This window comes from Physeter macrocephalus, chromosome 4 (genome assembly GCF_002837175.3).
Source record: "Physeter macrocephalus isolate SW-GA chromosome 4, ASM283717v5, whole genome shotgun sequence".
NCBI lineage: Eukaryota > Metazoa > Chordata > Mammalia > Artiodactyla > Physeteridae > Physeter > Physeter macrocephalus.
Genome location: NC_041217.1, coordinates 80,225,092 through 80,247,535, shown reverse-complemented (window position 1 = coordinate 80,247,535; position 22,444 = coordinate 80,225,092). Strand labels below are relative to the sequence as shown.

At 33.7% G+C, this 22,444-nt stretch overlaps 1 protein-coding gene across 1 annotated transcript in view; it reads left to right on the top strand.

The window, feature by feature from the left end:
- MAN1A2 (mannosidase alpha class 1A member 2) overlaps positions 1 to 22,444 on the top strand; it is a 193,939-nt gene that overhangs the window by 80,072 nt on the left and 91,423 nt on the right. Inside the window, exons 4-5 of the mRNA XM_024119601.3 lie at positions 6,241 to 6,359; positions 11,842 to 11,922. Coding sequence (XP_023975369.1) covers positions 6,241 to 6,359; positions 11,842 to 11,922 — 200 coding nt within the window. The remainder of the gene's footprint in view (positions 1 to 6,240; positions 6,360 to 11,841; positions 11,923 to 22,444) is intronic.

The following is a 22,444-nucleotide window of genomic DNA, read 5'->3' as shown; positions in this document are numbered from 1 at the left end:
ATCTGCATCTGGAGCTTTTTTTTTCTGGGAGGTTTTTAAACTACAACTTCAGTTTATTTCACATCCTCTATAAGGGCCATTCGGTTTATCTGTTTTACCTTGGGTTAGTTTTGGTAGTTGATGATTTTGAGGAATTGGTCTATTTCATCTAAGCTACTGATTTTGTATGCATAGAGTTGTTTGGAGTATTATCTTGTTACCTTTTGAATATCTGTGGCAGCTGTAGTTATAACCCTCTTTCATTCCTAATATTGGTAATTTATGTTGTTTTTTTCTTTGTCCTGCTAGAAGTTTATCAATTTTATTGATATTTTCAAAGAAGCAGCTTTTGGTTTCATTGATCTTCTGTATATTTTCTTTATGTTTTTAATTCTTTAATTTCTGCTCTTTGTTATTTCCACTCTTCTGCATGATTTGGGTTGATTTTGTTCTTGCTTTTCTAGTTTCTTGAAATAGAAGCCTAGATTACAGGTTCATGATCCCCTTTTCCAATGTAAGCATTTAGTGCCGTAAATTTTCTGCCAAGTGGTGCTTTAGCTGCATCTGAAAGATTTTGATATGTTGTGTTTTCATTTTTATTCAATTCAGTATGTTTTAAAACTTCCCTTGAGTAAGTTGTTTAATTGCTAAATGCTTAGAGATTTTTCTTTTCTCTTTCTGTGACTGATTTCTAATTTAGTTCCATTATGGTCAGAGAATATACTTTGTGTGATTACAATTCTTCTGAATTATTTTAGATTTACTTTTTGACCCAGAATATGGTCTGTCTTGGTGAATGTTCCATTGGTGCTTGAAAAGAATGTTTATGTGTGTAGTGACTGTTATTGGGCGAAGAATGTTCTGTTAATGTCAGTTAGATCTCATTGGTTTATGGGGTTGTTCAGGCTTCGTCTGTTCTTGCTGATTTTCTATATAGTAGTTCTGTCAATTACTGAGAGAGGGGTGTTGAAGTTCCCAACTCTAATATTGGATTTCTTTCTTACTCCTTTCAATTCTGTCAGCTTTTGCTTTATATATTTTGAGGTACTCTTGTTAGGTGCTTACACATTTAGGATAATTATATCTCCTTGGTAGGACCACCAAAGCCCTAATACCAAAACCAGACAACAATATTACAATAAAAGGGAACTATCAACCACTGTTCCTCATGAACATGGACACAAAAATCTTTGACCAAATTAGATTTATCTTAGTAAATCTAATTCAGCAATATGTAAAAAGAATAATACCTCATGACCAAGTGGGGTTTATCTGAGGAATGTGTGGTTGGTTTAACATTTGGAAATTAGTCAATGTAATTGAAGATATTAAGGGACTAAAAGAGGAAAATTTTTTGAGCATCTCAGATGCTGATAAAGCATTTAACAACGCTCAATATCCATCCATAATAAAAACTCTCAGCAAACTTAGACTGGAAGGGAACTTTTTTAGCCTGATAAAGAGTATTAAAACACACCCACTCACCCCCACACACAAGAAAATTCTAGGGAATCTACCAAACAACAATAAAAAAGTACTAGAATGAAAACAAATTTAGTAATGAGGCCATATGATACAAGTTTGATATACAAAATGAATTATATTTCTAGATACTAGCAATAAACAGTTGTAAGTACAATTTTAAAATAATATCATTTGCAGTAACATAAAAATATGAAGTATATGTGGATGAATTTAACAAACTATGTGCAAAGTCTGTACACTGAAAACTGATTTTTGAAAAAAATTTAAAAGGACTTAAAGGAGAGAGATGCCTTTATGAGTTGGAATACTCGGTATTGTTGAGATGTTAGTTCTCTTGAAATCCATATTTAGATTTAAAGCAATCTAAGTAAAAATGACCTTTCCACATAAATTGATAGGCTGATTCTAAAATCTGTATGAAAACACAAAGCATGTACAATAATCAAAATAATTTTTTAAAAAGAACAAAGTTGAAGGATTTAAACTACTTGATTCCAAGATTTACTGTAAAGCTTCAGTAATGAGGACAGTATGGTTTTAGCATAAAGATAGACATAGAGATCACTGGAAAAGAATAGAAATAGAACTGCACATACATTTTTAATTGATTTTCAACAAGGGTGCTTTCAGTGGGTTATAGGTGAGTCTTTCCAATAAGTGGTGTTGGGTCAGTTATATATTCATGTAGAAGAATAAAAACCTTGACTCTTCAACATCGTATACAAAAATGAACTTGAAATGAATCATAGATCTAAACATAAAAACTAAAAGTATAAAACTTCCAGTAAAAAATATTTGAGAAAATCTTTGTGACCTTGAGGTGAGCAAAGAGTTTTTAGAATACAAAAGGAATAAACCATTAAGGAAAAAAAATTGATAAATTGGACTTCATGAAAATAAAAAAATTCTGCTTTCCAGAAGACATTAAGGAAATGAAAAAGCAAGCCCCAGAATTGGAGAAAATATTTGTGATACATGTATAAGGATGTATTCAGAATATATAAATAATTCACCAATAATTCACCAAAGAAAGTAAATGAAGAGCCAATAAGCACATCAGTCACCAGGGAAATTAAAATTCAAACCACAATGCAAAATCCTACATACCCAGTAGAATGAATAAAATTAAAAAGACCAACAATGTCAAATACTGAGAAGGATGATGGAATAACTAGACCTCTCATACATTGCTGCTGGGAGTATACAGTGGTACACTCTGGAGAGCAGTTTGTCAGTCTCTCATAAAGTTAAACACAAACTTACTATACCCCCAGCAAGCCTATTCCTAAGTATTTCCAGGATGCTCACGAGTGAGATCAGATATAGTTTTATTTTTCTTACTAAGTTATATTTTTGCATCAATGGTATGCAGAATTCGTTAAGTTGAATTTTAAGCTTTCTTTTCCTATGTTCTATCAAAATTTATGTCGAAGTTATCATCCTTAAAATTAAAGTAGAATTTATTCTTTGAAACTTCTAGAGTGTGATACTTTTATAGTGCGTAGCTCTTTGAAAATTTCTCAGTTTCCTGTTTCTTGGTCTGCTTATCCAGATTTTCTATTTCCTTTTTCATAAGTCAAAATAATACCTATTTTCTTAGAAAATTGTCAGTTCCACTCATTTTCAAATTTATTGGGAAGATATGGCTAAATTAGCCTTTTTAAAAATAGTGTTCTTAATTTCCTTTGTATCTGCCTTTTAATATACTCTCAGTTCCTTTTGTTGTGTTTTTATATTCACATGACTACTTTTAAAAAATCAGTTGGTCCTAGATTTATTGTATAGTTCTTTTCATAGAACCATCTCTTGAATTTATTATTTTGACAGTTTTCTTTATTCCTAATTCATTTATTTCTTTAGCTTTTCTGATTCTTCTACTTCGTTGCTCAAGTTTATCATTCTTTTTCTTATTTTCTTAGTAGAACATTTTCATTTGTTCTTATTTAATAGTATACAATTTTTAAGTTATGAATTTTTCCCAGAGAACTGGTTCAGGTTGACTCCTATGTTCTCATAATAAATCTTTATTAATGTTTTATATATTCTGTTGTATCATATTTTAATTCTTATTTGACCCAAGGGTAGTTTTAGACCCTTTAATTTTTTCCAGTTGAAACCTATAGTTGTCTAGATAAACACAGTGATAGCCAGTAATTTCAGTTTTGCCTTTTTCTTCTTTGTGCTGTTTAGCTCGTGGCAAAGACCTCTCCTTGTGGAACCAACTAGAATTGGTATAAATATGTGGGTCAGGCCTTTTTCCATTTCAGAGTAGTCAGCACCTTAGAGGAGCATGCACTTACAGAGCTAAATAAATAACTAGAGAACTGAGCATAACTACCTATAAAAATTGAAATAAGAACAAAAGCAGGGACTCCTAATGATTTAAAATAAGGATGATAAATATTGTGGGCAAAATACAAAAATAAAAAGAGGTCCATATTTAATTCAGATGATTATGCAAGAGATAGGGATATATGGGTGACTAAATGGCTTGATAAAATTTTTATCTTAATTAAAAGCTGAGGAACAAGAAAAGCAAAAGGAAAGTATGTCTGTAATAACCCAGTTAATATCAACATGAAGGGAACTGAGTGGCGAGAAGACCAAGGGATTTATCAGTGTGGTGTAGTACTTGTTTTATTAGTGGGAAGATATACTTCTTGATAAGTTGAAGAAATTATTAGGAGCACATGAATAAGAAAATGTGATGTAGGTTGAGGACAGTCATTATAAGAACAAATTTGTATAGCCTTAAACCATCACAAGAAAACACTATTTATTTAGGAGAAAAAGGAATGGAATTAAAAAGGAAAGAAAAGAAGGAATACTAGATGGAAAATGTGAACCTAAGTAGTGTTGAATGCTGACTCCTAAAATATCACCAAGATAACTTGTTGATAAGACAAAGCTGAGTTTAATGCTTACCATGGTAAGGGAGATCACTACCTCACCAGAGCCATAGTAAGCCTGTCAAACGAGGAAGGACAAAATTGAGATATATATTGAGATTTTTTTTTTTTTTTTGCGGTACGCGGGCCTCTCACTATTGTGGCCTCTCCCGTTGTGGAGTACAGGCTCTGGACGCGCAGGCTCAGTGGCCATGGCTCACGGGCCCAGCCTCTCTGCAGCATGTGGGATCTTCCCGGACCAGGGCACGAACCTGTGTCCCCTGCATCGGCAGGCGGACCCTCAACCACTGGGCCACCAGGGAAGCCCTATTGAGATTTTAAGTCTTGTTTAACAAGGGCCTTTCAGTTGGAGAGTTATGGTTGATTATGGCTTGGTTGTGATTGGGTAAGGATCATGATATAATAGTTTTGGATTGATGGGTGGAGAATTTAGAGGCAAGAGGTTTAGAGTTTTAGAGTGTTAGCCATCATTTGATACTTTCTGTTAAAGAGTTGATGGATGTTTCAAGAAGTTCCTGGAATGAACAATAACTTATTTTGCAGCTTCTCTCTTTCTGAGCAAGAGTTTCCTGGAAGAGTAAACTAATGTTGATGAAGACAGTGTAATAGTAAAGTCATGTTAATGTAGACAATAAGCTGTGTGGGTGATTTTCATTCTCAGAAGGTAGAAATAATAGTTGAATTCCTGGGGTTAGGGAGGACCCAGCTGCTCCATGTTATTTGTTCTTTTACTACACTACTAGATTTGTCTTGCTAGTATCTTATTCAGGATTTTTGCAGTTATATTCATTAGTAAGATTGGCCTGTTCTGTTTTCTTGTGTTTACAGTATCTGTTTTTGGTATCAGTTAGGCAAGCTTTGTTGAATTAGTTCCTCCCTCCCTGAAACATTTTCTTTTAAGATCAAGATGATCTCTTTCTTGAAGATGGGTAGATCTTACTATTTTGATTTTCCCTGCTCACATTTTATTTTATGACTCTTTTTAAATATGTTCTACCTGCTTTTTGATTGTTAAGGACTATTATAGTTTATATTCCACCACGGTTATATAGCCTTGTTAAACTTTTGTTATTATTTTAAGTATATTTTTTGCCCTTTCTATGAATTTGTACCAAAAGAGCATGGTTCCTGGTTGTCTTATGACTTAGCTTATCATCTTGAACCACCTTCCCCATTTCTTAAATTAATCCTCTTTTTTTTTTTTTTCCCCCAATCTATCTCAGTTAAGTAGATAGATATCTCATTTTCTGACCAGGAAGAAAATTAAGGAGAATTATAATTTTAGTTTTCCTTTATCTTCCTATTAGTTACCAATGTGTCATCTTTAGGAAAATGTTTTAAACAATGTATATTATCTACTCTTATGGAAAAGTGAACCATGTTGGGTATTTTTTTTCATCCTTATATTTCTACTGTGATTTACTTTTTAAAAAAAATAAATTTATTTATTTATTTTTATTTGTGGCTGCATTGGGTCTTCGTTGCTGCATGCGGGCTTTCTCTAGTTGCAGCAAGCGGGAGCTACTCTTGGTTGTGGTGTGTGGGCTTCTCATTGCTGTGGCTTCTCTTGTTGCAGAGCACAGGCTCTAGGCTCACAGGCTTCAGTAGTTGTGGCACACGGGCCCAGTAGTTGTGGCTCACGGACTCTAGAGTGCAGGCTCAGTAGTTGTGGCTCATGGGCTTAGTTGCTCCACGGCATGTGGAATCTTCCCAGACCAGGGCTTGAACCCGTGTCCCCTGCATTGGCAGGCGGATTCTTAACCACCGTGCCACCAGGGAAGTCCTGATTTACTTTTTAAATATAAAAAATTAAAATAGACCTTGTATGAAGGGCATCTTTTTAATGACATTTTCCCCCCATATATAGGAAGTTCACAAATGGGTGCTACTATAGTAGATGCTTTGGATACCCTTTATATTATGGGACTTCATGATGAATTCCGAGATGGGCAAAAATGGATCGAAAACAACCTTGATTTCAGCGTGGTGAGTATACAATTCATAATTTATTCCATTGACTATGAAAAGACACTGTAACAATAGTTTTGAGTGTTATACTAGCAGTTTAAGGAAATCCTAAGTGCCCCTTCTTCTTTTGCGATTGTCAGTTGTTCAATTTTTGCGTAAAATAAACACCCTTTCTCACCATTTTCCTTTTCCTTTTCTTACCCTTATCATTTAAGGTAATGTGTTGCATGTGTTAAGACAAGAGTTAGGGAAAAAAAGCAGATTGAGTTAGAAACATCAGGAAACCATAAATTACTTTATAAATATTAAGTGTTTTATTATTTTTTAAAGAAATAATGATTTGGTACAGTTTTTTTAAAAAAATCTGTTTTTTAAATTGAAGTATAGTTGATTTACAGTGTTGTGGATTTGGCACAGTTTTGAAGAGCCTTCATAGTTAGGCACATGCTCATCCTTCCAGCATTTTGGCATAGTTGTTAAGTAGTGCTGCTTAGGTTTGAAGCCCAGCACAGCCACAATTCTTGTGCTACTTGGGAAACCTACCTATAAGTAAGTGCTACTTATTCTTTCTAAACCTGTCATAAAATTGCTATCCTATTGCAATATTGTGAGGATTATTTGAAATAATCTGGTACATATTCAGTGTTCAGTAAATGTTAGCAGTTATTTTCATTGTTACCAGTTTTCACCTAAAAGATGTGTGGACTATTTTGTCATCTTCATTTTCGTCTTTCATGATATTTTTACTTGCTGTTCCTTCTGACTGTAGTGAGAAGCCACTCCTTATGTGTTTTTCTCTTTGGCAAACTCTGTATCGTTCAAATTGTGATTTAAATCCACAATGATTTCTTCTCTGATGCCTTTCCTGATGCTAATTAGGCAAAAACTGATTACTTTCTTTTATATTATTTTAGCATTTTGGACATAGCTCAGAACAGTTTTTATTATATCAGGTTTAGGTTTGGCTATGAATGACAGAAAATCTAGTATAAAATAGCTTAAACAAGATACATGTTTATTTCTCTTTCATTGCAAGTCAAGTACAAAGATAAACAGTTTAGGGCTGGTTTGGGTAGCTCCTCAATGACCAAGGACCTAGGATCCTTTGTCTTATTATTCTGTCAACTTCAGTATAAAGCTTCAACCTCATGGTACAAGATGATTCCTCAAGATAAGGTGGATAAACCTTCCAGTTGCATAAAGGATGAAGGGATAGAGAAAAGATATGTTACTGCTCAGAATTTGGTTACCCCATTTTGCTTGTATATTATTGAGTGAATCTAACTCATGTGGCCCCACCTTACTGTAAAAGGGGATTGAGAAATGCAGGGTTTTTTCCCCTGTATAGTTATGTAGCTCTTAGAGATTATGTACTTCAAGGTCATGAAGATATATTCTTGTATTTAATTCTAAATGTTTTAAAGTTTTGCTTTTGCATTTAGGCCTTTAGTCCTTATATAGTTGAGTTTGTGGGTAGGTTAAGACAGGCAACTGTCAATTGATCCTAGCACATTTATTTCTCTACTACTTATACATGCCACATTAGTCATGTATTAGTTATATTAGTCCATTCTTTTCTACTGGCTTTTCTCTTTATCCCTACATCAATATTTCAGTAGCCTAAATATTTATTATTGTCTTAACTATTTTTATAAGAAAAGCTTAATATCTATAGCTGAATCTTGATATCTGATCTTATTCTACTAGGAAATTATCTTAGCAATTCTCAGTTCTTTGTTCTTTTAAGCTCTGGAAAAATTGTGTTGAAATTTTGTTGAGGATTGCATTCAATTTATAGATTAATTTGGAGAGAATTGGCATTTGTGAATCTCAAATATTCCTGTTTGTTAACATGGCAGCTTTATTATGCCTAATAATTTGTTGGTATATCATTGTGTCAGTTGGCTCAATCAAGAACCAGAACTGTACAGTTTTTTTAATTAGAGGATTTAGTGTTTAAAATTGTTAACCAAGTAATGGGGCACTGAAAAGACAGAAAGAGAACACTGTGCTATTACAAGAGGTAGTAACTACAATAAATGGCTGCCATGCCTGGAACTGTGAGAACAATGGGGAGAGGTTGAGATCATTAAAATTTACTAGCTTGGGACTCTGTTTTTGATACCTTAGGAGTTCTTAAAAGCGGCTTCTCAGAGCTGGGTCTTAGACCTCTGAGGAGGGGGTACCTAGTTAGAGCTTGGTATCTCTAAAGGGCACAAGGAGGCTGATTTGGGGAATGTGTCTGTGGCAGGGGAACTGTAACCTGGAACCAACTGCCACTGCCAGGGTGAAGAACCATGGCTGGTTTGACACTGTAAGAAACTAGAAGTAGACTGGAAGAAATAAGTTCCTTTTTCTTCCTTCAGCTTTGTATTATCTTTGTAGAACCTTCTATCATCAGCAGGGCTTATAAGGAAGCCAGATGCATTTGAAGAGTTCTAGTTTCAGTATACCGAAGTAGAGTGTAGAAGGATGGATTTGAAGCTGAGAAAAAATAGCTCAATAATCAGCACAGTCATTTTCCATTCTTTCACTTTTACCCTTTCTGTGTCATATGTTTTAGCTGTATATTTTACATATAGTGCGTATTTAGATTTTGTTATTTTTATCCAGTCTTGGAATCTTTTAACTGTTAAGCTTGAAATATTTACATTTAGTATAACATATTTTTAGAGTTGAATTTTTAATCATTGTTTTACTACTTATATCATTATTGTACTTCTCATTTGCCTTTATTATATGTCTATCTTATTTGGATTAAATTACTTCATGTCTCTTTTTCCCTCTACTAGTTTGACTTTATACTTTGAATTTCCATTCATTTTGGGGTTACCCTTAAAATTTTAATAGGTATACTTACCAAAGTTTAAAATTAATCATTTTCTCTATCCTTCTGAAAAACATAAGGATCTTAGAATGCTTTAATTTAGCTCATCTCCCTCTTGTTATGTGTAATTGTTGTCTAGTTGGTCCCAACTTGTATTTGAAACTTCCAAATTAAGTAATGAATAAATAAATAAATATATTTATTGAGTGCCTTCTCTGTGACAGACACTGTTCTAAATCTATGGATACAGGAATGAACAAAACAGAGTCTTATCTCTAGTTTATACCAGTTTCTATTCTAGTTTGAGGAGAAAAGTAATAAATACATATTCAAGATATACTGAATATAGCATGTCAGATAGTGATAAGTGCTTACTCTTAAAGAAGAGTAAGTAGGATTGGAGTAAGCGGTGGTGAGAGGTTGCTATTTTATATCCATTGGATATTGAAGGTGACGTTTCTGAGAAGAGACCCAAGGGAAGCCATGTGGATATGAGAGAGCCAAGCTTTATCCTAATAGGTATTATAGCTGAGTATAGAATTAGAGGTTGATGATTATTTTCTCTTAACCTTTTAAAGATACAGTTCTATTGTCTTCCTGTTTCTGTTATGCTATTGAAAAGTATGCTATCAGTTTAATATTTAAAAGGTAATCTGTCTTTTTTCCCCTTGTTTTAATATTTTCTTTTTTTGCTTTGTTGTTCTGTAATTCCATTACCATTCTGTATTTAGACTATTCCTTAAAGGACTCATGTTTTATCAGTCTGAGGACTTTTGTTTTCATCAATTTAGGAGGATTCTCAGTCATTTCTCCTGTGAATAATGCCTCTCCCTCAGTATCTCCCTTCTCTCCCTCTAGAAACTTTTCTTATCTTCTGTCTCTTGTGAGGGAAGGTATGAATTTTACAAGTAAGAATTATATAATATTCAGGTGATGATAAGTGTTAATTGGGGAAATAGTACAGGGTAAGGAATATTAGTGATGAGGGATTACTTCACAATTTTATATTGTGTGGTCAGAAAAACTTTCTAAGTGAAATTTGCTCAGAGATCTGCAGGTAAAGTATAAAGACTGACACAGAAGTGAGTTTGACAGTTCTCAAACAGCAGGTAGACCCATTGGGTAATAATAAAGTGAGTCAGAGGGACATTGGTAGGAGATGATGTCAGAGAGGTTGTGGGGAATCAGATTATGTTGGGTCTAGTAAGTCATTTTACTCTGAGTGTAACCAGAAGTCATTGTAAGGTTTTGCACAAAGTAGTAACCTATGCTAACTTAAGATTTAAAAGGTTCACCACTGTAACTATATGGTGCTGAATAAGTAGTGCTGAGAAGAGGGTAAGGATGAAGTCAGGGAAAATGGTTAGATGGTATTATTGTTCTAGTGAGTGGAGAGAGGCCCTCTCTCCCTCTTTTCCTTCCTCTCTATATTTAGTGAATATCTACTATGTACCCTGCAGTATGCTATATATTGGGAATATATGAAGTAGTATAAACCACTTTGCTTTAGAGGATGGGGTAGGATAACAGTTATGTTATTAAAAAATTACATTATATTATGAAAATTCTATATTAGAGAATTATGCTTGTGTTAGCAAATGATGTCTTCTGCCTATGAATGTTGGAAAGACTTCAGGGTAATATATATTTCCTTTTAATTTTTACTTAAAAATTAATTATGAATGTTATTTTTCTGTTAGTCAATTTTGTATATTCTGTGGATTCTTTGGTTATTTTCTTTGCCACTTCTAATTTCTTTCCATGCATTAGAATCTTCTTCAGCAATATCTTTATCCATATCTAAATACAAACCTATAGACTCTTTGTGGTAGGGTTATTAACACTGCTATACTTGTGGCAAATTTCCTTCCGTTTGTTGTTTGCCTTTTAATTTTGTTCATGATTTTTTTTCTTATAGGTAATTTTCATTATGGGGAAATTCAAGTTCTTCTATCATTTGTTATCAATGCTATTGATTTTATGCTTACAAAGTACCTGCTTTCTCAAGGAAGTATAGATATATTGTCACATTTTTTCTACTTTTTTATTTCAGTTTTCTTCTGTATTTACTTCGAAATCATTTGGATTTCATATATTTATATGAAATTTATGTATATATATATATATGAAATGAGTATCCAAATTAAATTCTTACCTAGGAGTCAGTTTTTTCAACATTATTAATTGAAAAATCTATCATCTTGCCATTATTTTTTGGCACCTCCTTTAACATTGATTAAGTTACATATACTAGAAAAACATTTAAAATTCATGAGGAGAGATAGAAGTAAAAATGGACATTATAGTGTAGTGATTAGAACAGAAAGGGACCAGTAGAGAGAACACTATTCCAAAATTCAAGAAGTAGAGGCTTTCATGAGGGAGAATAGTCAATAGCATCAAATATCTTGATAATTTCACAATAATATGTAAGGCACATGAAAATGGCCCATTGGGTATGGCAATTAGGAAGCTGTGCTGACAGCAGTAGAGGAGTTTCAGTAACATTAACAAATGGGAGGTGAGATTGCAGTTGCATGAGAAACGAGGACATAGAAAGTGGAAAAAAACATTCTCCCCAGCATGTTTGTGAGAAACATATGAAGGATTGAAGATATTTTGAAACCTTTACAGCTTTATGTTTAAGTGAATATTTTCATTATGTTTTCACAGAATTCAGAGGTGTCTGTGTTTGAAGTCAACATTCGATTTATTGGAGGCCTACTTGCAGCATATTACCTTTCAGGAGAGGAGGTGAGCAAAATCAAGTGATACGTTGTTTGGGGGGAAAAGGGTTGTGAATGGAATTTAGTAAAATGAAAGATTTCCCTAGCATCATGTCGTCTTTTTATTTTTTTAATAAATTTATTTATTTATTTTTATTTTTGGCTGTGTTGGGTCTTCGTTGCTGCGTGCAGGCTTTCTCTAGTTGCAGAATAGTCAATAGCATCAAATATCTTGATAATTTCACAATAATATGTAAGGCACATGAAAATGGCCCATTGGGTATGGCAATTAGGAAGCTGTGCTGACAGCAGTAGAGGAGTTTCAGTAACATTAACAAATGGGAGGTGAGATTGCAGTTGCATGAGAAACGAGGACATAGAAAGTGGAAAAAAACATTCTCCCCAGCATGTTTGTGAGAAACATATGAAGGATTGAAGATATTTTGAAACCTTTACAGCTTTATGTTTAAGTGAATATTTTCATTATGTTTTCACAGAATTCAGAGGTGTCTGTGTTTGAAGTCAACATTCGATTTATTGGAGGCCTACTTGCAGCATATTACCTTTCAGGAGAGGAGGTGAGCAAAATCAAGTGATACGTTGTTTGGGGGGAAAAGGGTTGTGAATGGAATTTAGTAAAATGAAAGATTTCCCTAGCATCATGTCGTCTTTTTATTTTTTTAATAAATTTATTTATTTATTTTTATTTTTGGCTGTGTTGGGTCTTCGTTGCTGCGTGCAGGCTTTCTCTAGTTGCATTGAGCAGGGGCTCCTCTTCGTTGCGGTGCGCAGGCTCCTCATTGTGGTGGCTTCTCTTGTTGCAGAACACGAGCTCTAGGCTTGCGGGCTTCAGTAGTTGCAGCACTTGGGCTCAGTAGTTGTGACTTGCGAGCTCTAGAGCGCAGCCTCATTAGTTGTGGCGCACAGGCTTAGTTGCTCCGTGGCATGTGGGATCTTCTCGGACCAGGGCTCGAACCCGTGTCCCCTGCATTGGCAGGCGGATTCTTAACCACTGTGCCATCAGGGAAGCCCCATGTCATCTCTTTAAATTGTTTAGTATTAAACTAATTTACAGGTTTGCTGAAATAACTAGATCTTCAGGTAGAGCTCTGTTTCTTGGGAATAATGATTTTTCCATTTTGAGAATCTCAGTGAAACAAATTCATCACAGATCCTAGCATTATATACACTATGTCTCCTCTGTAGGAGTTATCCTTCTCCAGGATTTGCCATTGCAATTAATTACATGGTTGAAACAAAAGTAGAAAATATATTAATAAGATTAGAATTAAGGAATGAATCAGTAAGAATGAATATGGATCCTCCTAAGTCCAAAAATTAATTAATAAAACTGCCTATTTAGAAATTGAGTGTAATTTATTGCTGTAAATTAAAACAAAACAACAACTCTGAATTCTCCATTATGGAAGTCTTGGTGTAATACACACAGACACACTTGAGACTTACGGTGATAGGGAAGTGGGTGTAGGAAATTGCTTTTTACTACTCAGATGGGTTAAAGAGTGGGGTTGGAGAGTGCGAGAAAGAGAAGCTAAAGGAAGAGCTTATAGTCATTTCTGTTTTGTTTTCTGAGAAACTACTTGGCACATAGATTTAATAGGTTTGTTGGTCTAAATGATTGTAAGATAGCTTTGTAAATTTAAGAAAACTCACTTTTTATTATATGTATTGTAAAGATGGATTTTTATATTGTCTTCAGTTTTTATTTTTTGTGTTTAACTTTAAAGTAGTCATTTTTAGGATTGTTTTTCCCCTTATGGCTTTTAGATTTTGGTCTTTAGAAAGCCTTCCCTATGGCTGTATCATTACAAAACAAATATTTCCACTTTTCTTCTGTATTTTTATGATTTTATATGCTTATATTTAATTATTTCATCTATCTTTGTGTGCTTTTGTGTGTAAAGAGTGAGACACCCATGTACGACTTTTTCTGTAGAAGAAATATGTTTGAAGATGATGGTATTTAATATATAATATTAGATAAATAACATTTATCTTAATATATGATTTTACTGTCAGCCTTTACTATGTAATTTGATTATACCTCCAACCTGTCTTTGAATTGTCAGAACACTTCAGTTCCCATTTAATAAAATGAAAGGTTTATACTCTTGCAAAGAGGTTTTCAAACTTCAGTGTGTTTCAGGGTCACATAGCGTGTTTTATAAAAATGAAGATTCCAAGCCCTGCTCACAGGACTGAAATTCAGTTGGTTTGAGGTAGAAACCATTATTTATGGTTTTAATAAAGTACTCTGTGTTAAAGGTGATTTTGGAAATGCTGGTTCTATACTTTGAGAAACTCTGACCTAGCTTTTATGAATGAAATCATTGTAAATTAATCAATAGGATTTTTTGGTCAGGTTTATTGAGGTATTATATAGAGTAAAATTCACCCACTTTAGTGTATACTTCTTTGAGTTTTGAGAGTGCATACAATCTAGTAAGTACCAGCACAAGTAAGATATAGAAGAATTTTATCATCCCAGAAAATTCCCTTTTACCATTTTATAGTTACCCCGCATGCTATCACCGGCCTCTGGTAACGACTGATCTGTTTTCTCTTCGTACACTAAGGAGTACTGGCTTCTTTCATGTAGCACAATGCATTTCAGATTTATTCATGTATTTAGTAATTCATTCCTTTTTATTGCTGTATGGTATTCCATTGTGTGGCTCTAACAGTTTATCCATTCACCAATGGATTGGTTTTTAGTTTTGGAGATTCTGAATAAAGCTGCTATAAATATTTGCATTAGGATTCTGTGGGATCATAAATTTTTATTTCTCTTGGGTAACTATCTAGAAGTGGGATTGCTAGATCAAATGGTAAGTAAACTTTGGAAGAACTCCCCAGACTTTTTCAAATAGTTGCCTTCCATCATGACCAGTACTTGGTATTGAGAGCTTCTTTATTATTTTTAGCTACTCTAATAGGTGTGTATTAGTATCTCATTGTGGTTTTATTTTACTTTTCTCTAATGACAAACCATGTTGAGCACCTTTTCATGTGCTTGTCATTCATATATCTTCTTTAATTGTTCAGTCTTTGGCCATCAAATTTTTTTTGTTTTCTCATTATTGAATGTTGAGAGTTTTTTGTATATTCTGTATATTCTGGACATAGGACTTTTATAACCTATGTGTTTGCAAATATTTTCTCTCTGGTTTTGGCTTTTCAGTGACTTAACAGTATCTTTTGAAGAACTGATGTTGTTACATCTTGAAGTAGTCCAGTTTATCAGTTTCATCTTTTATGGTTCATGTGTTTGGTATTTTATTTACAAAGTGTTGCCTAATCCAAGCTCACAAAGATTTTCTCTTGTTTTCTTCTAAATGTATTATAGTTTTACTTTACTATATTTTAAAATCTATAATCCATTTTGAGTTAAATTCTATATGCTTTGAAGTAGAGGTTGAGATTCATTTCTTTCCATATGGATATCCAAAAATTCTAGCACCATTCATTGAAAAGACTAGTCTTTCTCTATTTAACTGACTTTGCACCTTTGTTGAAAGCAATTGACCATATATGAAATCAACTGACCAAATGTGGGTATACTTCTAGACTCTGTTGTTGATCTGTGTGTCTGTCCTTTTGCTATTACCACACTGTGTTTATAATTTGGCTTTATGGAATTGAAATCATGGTCTTTATGGTCTCGTAATCAGGTTGTGTGAGTCCTCCAACTTTGTTCCCCTTCAAAATTGTTTTGGCTATTCTAGTTTTATTTTCTATATAAATTATAGAATCAGTTTCCTGATTTCTACAAAATATCTTACTGGGATTTTGATTAGGATTATATTGAGTCTATCAGTAAGTTTAGGGAAAATTGATATCTTCCAATCCATGAACATAGCATATCTCTTCCTTTATTTAGTTCTTTAATTTTGTTCATTGGTGTTTCTAGTTTTTACAGATCTTATATATATTTTGATGGATTTGTACCTATTTCATATTTTTGATGCTATTAAAAGTGGTACAGTATGTTTTATTTCAATTGCTCATTGTATATATGCTGCCAGTATATATAAATACAATTGCTTTAAAAAACCTTTTAATATAGACTTAAATTTTCAGCTGGCTCAAGACATTTTGTTTTTCTCTAGATAACGTTTCTGATACTATCATTTATTTTAAAAAATGTGGTAAAATGTACATAACATAAAAAGAATAACATTCACATTATTGTGTACTATGCAGTTGATTTTTATATTGACCTTGTGGCCTGAGATTATCATAAAATTACTAGTTAATTCTAGTCACTTTTAAATGGATTTTAATAGATTCTTTGGGAATTTCTTTGTAACTAATCGTGTCGTCAGTGAACAGAGATGTTTTATTTCTCTATATAGAGAACAGTTTTATTTGTATAGTTCTTTTATTTCTTTTTCTTGCCTTATCACATTTCCCAGAACCTTCACTAAATACAGAGTTAAATGGGAGTGGTGAGAGTGGCATCCTTGCCTGGTTCCTGATATCAGGGGAAGAGCATTTAGTTTTTCACCATTAAGCATAATGTTAGCCATAGGGTTTTGTTTTTGTTTTTGTGTTTTTGTAGATGCCCTTTATCATCTTGAAGAAGTTCCCTGCTATTCCTATTTGCTGAGGTTTTTTAAAATCATGAATGGATGTTGAATGTTGTCAAATGTTTTTATGGCATTTAATTAGATGATTATATGGTGTTTCTTCTTTATCTGTTGATAATGTGAATTATGCTGGTTGTTTTTTTTTTTTTTTTGGTTGCATTGGGTCTTTGTTGCTGTGCGCAGGCTTTCTCTAGTTGTAGAGGGCGGGGTCTACTCTCCCTTGCGTGGGCTTCTCATTGCCGTGGCTTCTCCTGCTGCGGAGTATAGGCTCTACGCGTGCAGGCTTCAGTAGTTGTGGCACGCAGGTTCATTAGTTGTGGCACACGAGCTTAGTTGCTCCACGGCATGTGGGATCTTCCCGGACCAGGGCTCGAACCCGTGTCTCCTACATTGGCAGGTGGATTCTTAACCACTACACCACCAGGGAAACCCATGCTGGTTGATTTTTGACCATGAAACCAACCTTGCATTTTTGGGAAGAAACCCCACTTGGTCATGGTGTATTATCCTTTTTAAATATTGCTGGGATTGATTTGATAATGTATTGTTGAGAATTTTTTTGTATCTGTGTTCATATGGGATATTGATCTATAGTTAATATCTTTTTGTGTATGTGTGTTTTGTATAAGAGTAATACTGACCTTGTAAAATGAGTTCGGAAGTGTTTATTCTTTTTTTCCATTGGAGAAGTTTTTGTATAATTGGTATTATTTCTTCCTTAAATGTTTGGTAGAATTTCCCAGTGAAGCCACATGGGGTTGGAGTTTTTTGTTTTTGTTTTTCTCACTAAGTTTTAAAATGTCTGTATTCAATTTCTTTGGTAGATATAACACTGTTCAGGTTATTTATCTTGAGTGGCTTTTGTAGTTTGTGTGGCTTTTGTTGTTTGTGTATTTCAGGGAATTTGTTTCCTCTAAATTGTGGACAGAAAGTTGTTTGTGTTACTTTGTTGTTATCCTTTTTATATCTGTAGGGTCTTTAGTAATGTTCCCCATTTCATCTTCTCTTTTGTTGTCTGTCTGGCTACAAGTGTATTAATATTTTTATTTCAAAGAACTAGATTTTGTTTCATTGATTTTTCTCTATTTTTGTGTATTCAGTTTTATTAATTTTTTGCTTTTATCTTTACTTACTTCTTGCTTTGGGGTTAAGTTGCACCTCTTTCCCCATTTTTTTTCTTGTTTTTTTCCATTTCCTTATGGTTGGAGCTTGTTAGCTTATCAATATGACACCTTTTCTTATTTTATTTTAATCTTATTTTTTATTGAAGTATAGTTGACTTATAATATTCTATTAGTTTCAGATGTATACATAGTAATATAATATTTTCATAGCATATACTTCATACAGAGTTATTTTAAGATATTGACTGTATTCCCCGTGCTGTACATTACATCTTTGTAACTTATTTTTTCCCAGTAGTTTGTAAGCATTAATATCATAGATTTGTTTCTCAGTCTTTCTTTAACTGCATCCTATGAATTTTGATATGTTATGTTGTTATTTTCCTTTAATTCAAAATATTTTCTAATTTCTCTTCTTCCTTTTTGATTGCTGAGTTATTTAGAAGTATGTTGTTTAATTTCCAAATATTTGAGGATTTTCCAGATAGCATTCTCTTATTGGTTTCTAGTTTAATTGTTTAATTGGCAGTGAATAAAGAGCAAATTTATTGAATTTTTTGATGTTTGTTTCATAGGCTAGAATATGGTCTATCAAAAAGAATGTATGCTTGAAAAGATGTGTATTCTGCCATGGTTGGGTTAAAATGTCAATTAGGTCAAGCTAGATAATGGTGTTGCTTGATCTTCTGTAGTTTTACTAATTTTCTGTTTACTTGTTCTGTCAAATACTAAGTTGAGGCGTTTTGAAGCCTCCAACTATAATTATGGATTTGCCTGTTTCTCCTTTCAGTCCTATCAGTTTTTACTTTATGTATTTTGGAGATCTTTTCTTAGGTGTGTACATATTTAGGATTGTTATGTCTTCTTGGTGAATTTGTTTTTTTATTGTTTTAAAATTTTTCTCTTTATCTCTGTTCATATTGTCTGTTCTTTAGTTTGTCTGATACTGTTATAGTCAATCTGACTTTCAGGTGGTATCGCATGGTATATCTTTTAATGTCTGTGATCTACTTTTGAGCCTGTTGAAGGCTTTTTTTTAAAAAATTGAGGTATAATTGCTTTACAGTGTTGTGTTAGTTTCTGTTGTACAGCAAAGTGAATCAGCTATATGTATACATATATCCCCTCTTTTTTGGATTTCCTTCCCATTTAGGTCACCACAGAGCATTGAGTAGAGTTCCCTGTGCTATACAGCAGGTTCTCATTAGTTATCTATTTTATACATAGTAGTGTATATATGTCAATCCCAATCTCCCAATTCATCCCACCCCGCCATTCCCCCCTTGGTGTCCATACGTTTGTTCTCAACGTCTGTGTGTCTGTTTCTGCCTTGCAAACAGGTTCATTTGTACCATTTTTCTAGATTCCATATATGTGTTAATATACAATATTTGTTTTTCTCTTTCTGACTTACTTCACTCTGTTTGACAGTCTCTTGGTCCATCCTCAGCTCTACAAATAACCCAATTTCATTCTGTTTTATGGCTGAGTAATATTCCATTTTATATATGTACTACATCTTCTTTATCCATTCATCTGTCGATGGACATTTATTTAGGTTGCTTCCATGACCTGGCTATTGTAAATAGTGCTGCAGTGAACATTGGGGTGCATGTGTCTTTTTGCATTACAGTTTTCTCAGGGTATATGCCCAGTAGTGGGATTGCTGGATCATTATTGAAGGCATTTTGCATCTCTGTTTTACCTTGATTTTTAAAGTTTTTATTTCTAATACTTCATTTGACCTTTACAGTTTTCATTTCTCTGCTAAAATTCCTCGTTGTCTTCATGTATGTTTTCCACTTTATCTACTAGGTCTTTTAACATAGTAATTATAGTCATTTAAAATTCTTTGTGATTATTTCAACCTCATTAAGCCTGATTTGTCACTTCTTTGTCTCTAGAAAGTGGATTAATTTTTCTTGCTTTCTTAAGTTTTTAATAATTTTTTTATTTAATTCAAAATATCATGTATGGATGGGACAGTGAAGACTGAGTTTAATAATACTTATTCCTGGAATAGCATGACTGTGCTATTAGTGTTAGGAGCTGAGTCAGTTTAGTCTGAGTTGAACCAGGTTTGGGTTTTTTATTGCTAAGGTTACCTACAAAGTACCACTGGCTTCAAATTCCTCTAACACTACCTTGTAATTAGAGTGGGCCTGTTTTGCAGGCAAGTTTTTCTTAATGCTCTTGCTCTACTGTCCACTTCAGGCATTCCCTGTATGCCTGTGCCTCAGAGAGGGTCTGCCACTACACCCTGTTCCTCTCCCAGCCTTGAACTGCTGTTACTTGCTACTCCATGCTTTCTAATATTTACCAGGTTAAACATTATATGATGTCTTTGAGATAGAGCATTTTTTTCTTACTTTCATGCCTGTCTGACTATGTAGAGGAAATACTAAATTGTTTGTGTGTAGTTGACTAATTTGCATACCAAAAAGTATATGATTCAAAATTACCTATGAACAGCTTATGAAAGAGAAGTGTCAGCCTCTGCCATTTCATTAGGCTCCTTATCTGAAGGTTGAAGCAAAATGTTGAAATTTTGGTTGCTGTTGTCATAGGAAAACCCTAAAATGCTGAAAAAGTATACAATGTTACCAGTATTTCCATTTTTGCAGTTTTAACTCCTTAGACTTCAGGAAGAAACATTTTGAAGTGGAGGGAAGCACAAGCACTTTGGAGCTAGAGGTTTGAGTCTCTATTTTGCCTCCGTTTCATAAAAATATTTGTCAAGCTTTTTATCTTATGTAATTTAAGTTTCCTCATTTATAAAAGAACGAGAGGGTTCACCTGAGAGTTGTTGGGGGGATTAAATTATGTGAAGGTGCCTAATGATATCACCTGACTCAATAGATACTACTTTACTTTTTTTTCCTCTTCCTTTGATTTTTTCCCTGTGTGGTAAATATACTGTTTCTAACAGCTGGGAAATCCTTCTACTTATTTAAAAATAGATAAGTTAATTTCTTAGGATAGAGTCTACTCTACTAAAAAGTAGAGAGAACATTTTACTTTTCTGACTTTCTCATACAGTCAGATTTCACTGACCATTTTACTTTTCTACTTGATCATTTTACATTGAAAGCTCTGATCCATATCTATTCCAGGAAACCAAAAATAAATCCCCAAAATCTGCTAAAAATAAATAAAACACTGAATATAAGATTATTCTAACACTGGATAGCCAATAAATTCCTATGTCTCACATAAGACAGAAAATTAACTATAATTTATAACATGGCAAAATGCCTTTCTTATATTTAGATAGAGTGTAACTAGAATAAAGAACATTTTACATGCATTCACTGTTCTGGTATGGGGAACCAAATGAGGGTTATATGCCATCCTAACAAAGTGTTCCTCTGTCCTGTGATTTATTAATGTTATAAATGTGAATCTTTATAATATTTTCTCAGAACAAGGCTGTTTATTTTAAATATTTAAAGTTTAAAAATCTTGATGATTTATTATGTTTACTTGAGCCTCAAATATATGACATTTCTTTTACAGTATTTTCTCATTTTTTAACAGTTATCAAAGTGGCATCCCTTCCTGAGTAAGATAACAATGTAATTTATGTGGATAAATGCATCTGAAATCTGTCATAAAGTAGAGAAATGGTTATTGTAGAGTTTAATACATTTCACAGAATATAAACACAAAATAAAAGAAACAACAACAGCAAACTTTTTCTTTGCTAAAACACAATTGTATACTTCATTGCCTGTAGGTAAGATCATTTCTGAATAAGTTCAGGGATTTTTTTTTGCTTTTGGCTGCGTTGGGTCTTCGTTGCTCTGCATGGGCTTTTTCTAGTTGTGACGAGCGGGAGCTACTCTTTGTTGCGGTGCGCGGCCATCTCATTGCAGTGGCTTCTCTTGTTGCGGAGCACGGGCTCTAGGCATGCGGGCTTCAGTAGTTGTGGCGTGTAGGCTCAGTAGTTGTGGTGCATGGGCTTAGTTGCTCTGTGGCATGTGGGATCCTCCTGGACCAGGGATCGAGCCCATGTCCCCTGCATTGGCAGGCAGATTCCTATCCACTGTGCCACCAGGCAAGTCCCAGGGGTATTTTCTAAGGCAAATAGAGTGTCCCTTTTTTGCCCTAAAGTTCTGAATTAAAAAAAAAAAAAGTTACAGTGTTAATTTTTCCTGACTTAAATATTAGCCATTATTGTCCTTATTGCACTAATTTTCATTTTATTTTTGCTTCGGAAGTTACTGCAATTTCCATTGAAAATTCGACCTCTGCATTTTCTGTAGATGTGTTGGTAATTGGATAAAACATTCCACTAAGCCTTGCTGACCTAGATACCATTTTAAATATACTCTCCAACATTTCATCTTAAATGTGTCAGTTCATCTACACATTTGTATACATTCATACATGTTTAAAGTCACAGTACTAATACAAATTCACAGTTGATTATGATTATGATTACTGGTTTGATCAGAAGTTAGAGTTTACCACATGATCATCCCAGTAGTTGCAGAAAAAGCATTTGATAAAATTCAACATCCATTCATGATAAAAACTCTCACCAAAATGAGTATAGAGGGAACATATCTCAACATAATAAAAGCCATTTATGACAAAGCCACAGTCAACATAATACTCAATGGCAAAAAGCTGAAAGCCTTCCTGCTAAATGCTGGAACAAGACAAGGATGCCCACTCTCACCACTTCTATTCAACATAGTATTGGAAGTCCTAGCCACAGCAGTCAGACAAGAAAAAGAAACAAAATGTATCCAAATTGGAAGGAAAGAGGTAAAATTGTCATTATATGCAGGTGACATGATACTCTGTAGAG